General features: G+C 35.0%; 1 protein-coding gene across 1 annotated transcript in view; it reads right to left on the bottom strand.

Annotated features, from left to right (window-relative positions):
- Nucleotides 1-5,380: 5,380 nt before the first annotated feature.
- Nucleotides 5,381-7,353, bottom strand: part of LOC107102096 (leukotriene B4 receptor 2-like) — an 8,954-nt gene continuing 6,981 nt past the window's right edge. Inside the window, exon 4 of the mRNA XM_015401268.1 lies at nt 5,381-6,160. Coding sequence (XP_015256754.1) covers nt 5,774-6,160 — 387 coding nt within the window. The 3' untranslated portion in view covers nt 5,381-5,773. The remainder of the gene's footprint in view (nt 6,161-7,353) is intronic.

The following is a 7,353-nucleotide window of genomic DNA, read 5'->3' as shown; positions in this document are numbered from 1 at the left end:
GGAAGAGTTCTTGGCTTAATACAACTTAAAATATATTTACACTGAAGCTAATTCAGTCTGCAGAGGTAGTTTTCTTTTTTTTTCTTTTTTTTTTGCAAAGGTAGATTTGAATAACTCATGCCTGTTTTAGGCAAATCCTCTCAATGGTAATGTTTAAACTAGCTATCCAATAAGGTACTGTTTAATAAATTAGTAACCACTTTACAGAAAGCCATTGTAACCCCCTATTCAGTTTTTGTGTAAAAGAAAACCAAGCAAAAAAAAAAAATAAGTATCCTAATTTATTGTGCTGTTACTACAAAAAAAAAAAAAAAAAAACAACAGCAAAAAAAAGAAACACCAACATTTTAAATGGAAAACACTTTTGAAGCCAGTTTATGAAATTACAAACAACATGGTTACATGATAACATTATGCTATGCTACTTTCCTTACTGTTAACCTGAACTGTGCTTTCAATAGAAAAGGAGACATTAGATTTGAGTTTCACAAAATGTTACTCCTGGTGCATACTGTGTAATAATTACAAGATCTTGGAATACACAGTATATTTCTGTCTATTTTGAACAGTTATTTTTTTATTTTTTTTTACTTATTTACATATATACAGTATGCACTGGCACCAAATGTTGTTTAATGAGGCGATGCTGGACAGAGCCCCTCTAAATGTAAAGTGTTCAGTGGCAGTTTCTAAAACAGTAACGGAAATTTAAGCCGGCCTGCTTAATGTGTTTCCTCCTACAGATTCTACATATGATTATGAGCAATATTAAAATAGTTGGAGTGTATTGGTTAATATATATGGTTAAAAAATAAAAGAGATGTCAAAATTGACTTAAGAACCTCGGGTCACCTTTAGTTAAAAAGTAATATTTTGCAAGTTTCAAACATAACAGGAGTTAAGAAAAACAACATGAAGGACTACAAAAAATTCAGCACTTCATCTTATTTCATCTAAAGTTCAATCAGCAACTTCCTGTGAATTTTAGTAAATGAGGTCAAGCAAAACCACTTCAGCTATTTTTCTGCTCATTGCACAATTGCTTTGGCCTATTTAGTTAACTTCATAATCATAAACAGCATCCTGTTGTCATTGACAGAACTTTGCTACATTGCAGGTTTTTCTGTTGACTGTCAGAAAAACACCTGCTTTACCCCCTTTATAGATTAATTCGTGATGAGTCAATTGCTATTTATATTCTAGCTTTGTCTTTTTAAATAGACACACATGTAAGTCAAAAACTGATGAGCATGTTTGCTGTGTTTTTTCTTTGTTTTTTTTTACCTTTATGGATCAAGATTTCAAGTTTATATTAGTTTATAAACGCAGCTATTTCAAAAAATAGTAGGTCACAAGTGTTGATTTGCTTATTGTAATTGTTACTGCAGCTTTAATGGCACAGAACAAAGGATTAGATGAAGGGATGAAAACCTAATGCAGCTGCATACATTGTGTAACCAACATCCTCATGACTTTATGATAAATTGCAAAATAAAATGTACTGAAACTAAATCATATCATTTAAAGGCTATACCTTTCTAAATTTTTGTGCAACCAACAAAACAAAATTTTATTGTATTCATCTGATTTAGTGTGTAAGAATTTAATTTTCCAGCATTTTGTCTTGTCTCAACACTTGGGTTTTATCTGTGGTGTGTACATTGGGTTTAATTAAAATCATTTTAGAGCATATAAATGCATATTTAATTGGAGTGTACTGTTTTGCCATGACTGCATTTAAAAGTATATTTTCATTATTCTTTGTTGTTATCCCTTAAGTAAGTTTCTAATTGGGAAAAAAAAAATATCCCCAGTCCGCCAACTCCAAATACTTTATTATGAAAGAAAATTTAGGTTACTGCTTTTCAAAAAAAAAAAATACTTTTTATTAGTTGATAAAGGGACAAATATTATTATTATGTTTGAAATTTATACCTTTTTAAGCAATTTATTTAAGTTGATGGCAAAGCCCATAAGAGAACAAGGAGCAACAGGCTCCTGCAATAGGGTTCACAACTATGGGCTTTTATCGGCTTCCTTGAACAATGAGGGATAGCATAAAAGACCTACAGTTCAGTTGTGTTTAAAAGTGGTTTTAAAAAGAAAATATAAATAGTAAGTTATGTAGATACATCCCCTTGAAGCAAGACTGCATCTACCATTTACTACAGGATATCCATGTATGACTCTTTCAACTTTGCTCGTAAAGACACAGAAATTATTTCCCCAGTTCTTCTGTTCAATGTAGGTCAACCTCAGTCAGATAGAAAGGATAATAGAGAGGAATTTTTCCCCCCCAAAAGTTTAATTTGATGCTTTCTTGTAAACCAGTGGCATCCACATTTTGAAAGACAAGGGAGGCTTACTCCCCAGGACGTGTAAACCTAACTAGCGGCACAAAGTGTCTGCCAAATCTGAGGGACTGTTTGAAAAGGTTTATAGTAACACACATGTCTACTAAGTAAATATTTAAGGAAAATATATTATTGCAGTGAAACCACAAAAAATATAGTGTATGTATGTTGATCTACTCTTCCCCCAGCCTCTGATAATTTAAACATCTTAGAACATTAAGGAAATTAACTAATGATCAACATTAAGAGAGATACCATGAATTTGGCTCAAAACACAATAATTAAAGTTGCAGAGCTTAGATTTTTTACTCAAATCTGAATGAAATTTGAATTTAAGGTCCTGAAAAATATCTAACTACTTGGTGTAAATCTATATTAATGCACTTAAAAATATTGGCATAAGGTCAGTTTGGCTAATAAAAAAAATGTTTAAGAATAAAAATCCTTAAATAAAAACTGAAAGCTGTTTTTTTGAATAATGTTTACTGTATTGTGATGTGCTAACAAACTTAATTTTGACAAACCTTGGAAAAACATTACAACTTAGGAAGAGGTCAAGTAGTTTTTCACAGAACTGTATCTCCCCCTTCCAAAAAATACTCTATTACTCTCTTTCCTTCTGTACTGTCTAAATAAATAAACATCTAGCTAAATTAATTTATTTTTTACCTTGATGCTTTATTGCTGTTTGTGTTTGTTAGGATTGCAAATTTTCTTTCCCCTAATGTTTGATAGGAGGCTCTGGGGAGGATTGACTGGATGTTGTAGTTGCTGTAGGTCAGTTTCTTTAGATGTTATCAGTTAGCCTTCGACCACAGCTGTCGCTTTACCAAAAGGACGGCATTGGAGGACGGTCAGGCTCTATTTAGTAGAAGTATGTTCATTGTTTGAAGTGTAAGGAAAAACACTGTCATGGTTGTCCTGCTGATCACTATGCTTAGGCCATGCTCTTGCTAACTAAAGTGCCGTAAATCTGCGGTGTGCGGTGCTGCAAAAAAACCCTTACTTGGGCTACAGAGACTAACTTTGCACTGCAAGTTGGATTGTCGCGAGAGTTTTCAGTCTCACAACAAATCCATCTTGAAAGATTCCTACTATTACGTCCGAGTCTGAAAAACCAGCGGGTCGGACCAATGACATGCCAGCAGTGTTTATCGGGACGGCACAGCCAGAAGGGCCTTGCTGGGGCATTACAAACATGGCTACGCTGGAGGACTTTTAGATAAAATAGATAGAAATACATTTCTCATTTAAAAAAGGAGCAAAGAGAAGCACTTGTGAATTTGAAGATGAGAAAGATGTCTGTGCTTTTCTTCTGACAGGATTTGGCTAGGAAATTAAATATTTTATGTAGAACAGCAATAATCCCAAAGAGAATATAGTTTTAATTATTATAAATATTTAAGTAAGGTACAGAACTATTAACTTCCTCAAGCCAAGCTACTCCTTAGAAAAAGACCCTGCTGTTTAAGAGTCGGAATAACAGATTTTAAGAGAAATAAGGGCGGGATCCCTAGTTAATAAGACGGGTACATTTTGACAACAATTATAGCCAATATATGTTTGATGATTCATAGTTGAAGGAAAAAACATCTCTGCAGACACAGAAGCAGAAGCAGTTTCAAGTACCAATAAACAGATGATGTAATATGGGGCAAATGATTTAGCACATAGCTTCTACTGTTAGGCAACCCAATATATATACATGTTTTGTTTCCATAGCCTGCAGGACATCACACTGTGGTGAACAAGATGTGATGTCATCAAGTCATGCTGCAAACTTATCAATTTAATGTACCTATGACAAGCCTACTTTTGAATATTAGAGATTTAAAACAGCTGTTCCTTATACTCAAAGCATATCTAAACCATTACTAGTAGGAGCTGTTTCAGAGTGTATATTCAGTTACGATTGTGGATACAGAACCAACACCAAATAGGTTGTGATATTTTTGATTTTCTTCTCAGTAATAAACTTACCACATGATGAAGGTGAATGAATAGAGAAGGCTGGACAGGGATAATGTTTAAACCAGAGTTAGTTTATGATAATCTACCCCAAGCTCTGATCAGCTCACAAAGCTCTATTTAATCCATCATTTGAAAATGTAAAGATTATGGCAAAAAAACAACAACAGCAACAACAACAAAAATGGCCGTCAATCAAAAATGTATATGGAGGAGCCTTAATCTAAATGAGAGGAGCAGCAGAGATCCTGAGCTAAGATAGGAGATTTTCATTGGATTTTTGTTATCCACAGTCAGTAGTTGCTCAGATCGTTATGAATGAAGTTAAAAATAACTAAGCTAAACAAATTAGATTTTTTTTCAACAATGGTTAAATCAACAGCTAATGGCTACTCATGCAGATTTCAAACTATAAAGTATACAGCATAAAACAAACTGGTCTTTTCTTGGTCGTATTGTTTGCTGTTGTCAGCTGCTAAGGTGTATGTCTGAACAAGTACAGCAGCAGGAAAAATTCACTTTGTTATTCATTGGAAAGCATGACTGATGGTCTCTCTACCTTATTGGGACTTCTTGATGCCAGTGGTTTGTAATACTGCTCCATCAATGTGACTAATATTACCTGTAAAGTTGCCCCATTTTTGTTTCTATGTCAAGACGTTACTGCATTTACACAGAAGTTATAAAGCCCAATGGCGTTTACTGAAAAATAATCACTTTAGAAGTGTTGAGAAACAGAGGGAAGGGAGTAAACTATTAGAGGAAGGATGCTTGGTGAAATGTTTCTTTTGCAATGTTCTGTTAGTGCTACAGAACATTGCTTGAGCAAGAATAGTACATTTTGTCTAAATGACCAACAGTATTACAACTTGAACCTTGTTAAATTTTCTTATAAATAAAACCCCCACAATATTCCTCCAAAATTCTGTAAAAGGTTTATTATTAAAATGTATTTAGAATCAATAACACATGTACCTTTTTATTTCTTCTCAGGTGTATTTAAAAAGTAACAAACAAATAAACAAATAAAAAAATTACAGATGAACTCAAATGTCACATATTTCGATAAAAAAAGATAAATATCCAAATTACAAGAGTCGTCAATAAATATGTAAGTTTTTGGGATAAAGATTTTTTTAAAATAGTAAAATAATTCTGCTCTTATGTGAACAGTTAAAATACCTTTTTTTTAAATGTAAAATAAAAATACATTATTCTGTTATCATTGTTTGAAGTTAAAATGAGGTCCTATTTCTGAAGCACAAAAATGCCTTTACATCATTCCTGTTGTTAAGAGGGTTTCATTGAGTTATATCATAATTTCATCTGTTTCAGGACGTTAAGGCAACCTTTCCCCCTGGTTTTAGCCTAAAACAACGAAGCTCACTGTTGAAAATTGAAATAAAAAAAATCAATTATCCTCTTTGTGTTACATTAAAACAGCATTAATGCTATTCTACCTGTTCCACAGTGGCAAGAGTTTTGAGCTCTGGCTCGTTGGCCTCTTTCCCCGCCACACTGCAGCTTCTCTCATTGCTCTTTCCTTTAAAAGGTCTCCCAATTTTAATCGACAGCGTGTGCAGGACAGAGCTCTCGTCTGGTGAAGAGCCGCTGCGGCCACTGCGGGTGAAAGTGGACGTGGTTCTGGACTCAGAGTTGGTGGCCTCGAAGAGCCTCCCCATGAAGCTGAGCCCCGCTTGGCGAATGTGCGAGCTGCCGGCAAAAACGTAGAGAATGGGGTTGACCGCACTGCTGAAGTAGGCGAAGGCTGTGACGTTTGGCCGGGCACTTGGAGTGCAGCTGGTTCCTGAATCATTGCTTTTGAATAAACAGGCCACCTAGGACAGCAGAAAGAGATGAGGAATTACAGATATTTTGGATGTCTTTGAATTGGGGTTCTGTAAGGAAGTTAAAAATGTCAGCCTAAATACTTTAAAAAGCTTTTTTCCTACATTAAGGGAAGTATTAATGCAGGGATACAATCAGAGGAGCTGAACTACCTATAAAGTACAGTACTTAAAGGAATACTATGCAACCGGTGTTGATTTTCCAGCGAGGCTCCCCCCAGAGGGCGAAAGTAAAAGTGCACTGTCGTAAATATGCTCAGCTGTTCTCCTGGTTTCTCCGTCAAGCCAGGCGCAGTTGTTTTGAGCTTAGCAGACAACGAATCACCATGTCTACTGTGGTAGAGAGCCCTTTTCCTCTTTCTTGCCTGCTCTGACATGGGCTTTCGCTATTTTCTCGCTGGTTCCGCCACGATAACTGCACAAATATCGCCACTGCGCTAGCAACGAGCATGCCTTTCACTGGGGGCGTGTAGCAGTTCTAAAGTAAAGCAAGACCAACTCTCGCGATGCACGACACTTCTGAGCCTGTGGGTGCAGGCCAAGGGCTACTGCAATTGCAAGTAAGGTATTTCCCCCACAGACCACCAGTGCGGCCGAGAAAACCTTTGTTCGACCTGAAGTGACTCATTTAATCATCCAAAACGTTATGGAACACATTAATTAACTGAAAAATGTTGCATAGTATTCCTTTAAGGCTCACAACTACTGTACTAAGGCTAGCATTTAGGTCAAAATTGATAACATAGAAAATGCTAAGCCTATTTAAAGGAAGATATGAAAAGTACGCTATGGATTATTATCCTAAAGCAACTTGTGTGCATGGTCTCCGTGATGATATTTTCTAGTTTTACTTGCATTCATTTATTTTGTGTCTTTTAAATGCAAAGTAAGCCTGATAGCATGATTGATAAGAACAAAATACAATTCCTCTAAGTTTGGTTGCTTAGATAGATAGATAGATAGATAGATAGATAGATAGATAGATAGATAGATAGATAGATAGATAGATAGATAGATGATAGATAGATAGATAGATAGATAGATAGATAGATAGATAGATAGATAGATAGATAGATAGATAGATAGATGATAGATAGATAGATAGATAGATAGATAGATAGATAGATAGATAGATAGATAGATAGATAGATAGATAGATGATAGATAGATAGATTTTATTTGAC

The sequence above is a fragment of the Cyprinodon variegatus genome, unplaced genomic scaffold (genome assembly GCF_000732505.1).
Source record: "Cyprinodon variegatus isolate N-32 unplaced genomic scaffold, C_variegatus-1.0 Scaffold1201, whole genome shotgun sequence".
In the NCBI taxonomy this organism is placed as follows: Eukaryota; Metazoa; Chordata; class Actinopteri; order Cyprinodontiformes; family Cyprinodontidae; genus Cyprinodon; species Cyprinodon variegatus.
Note: the sequence above shows the minus strand (reverse complement) of the source record. Positions and strands in the feature narration are given on the sequence as shown.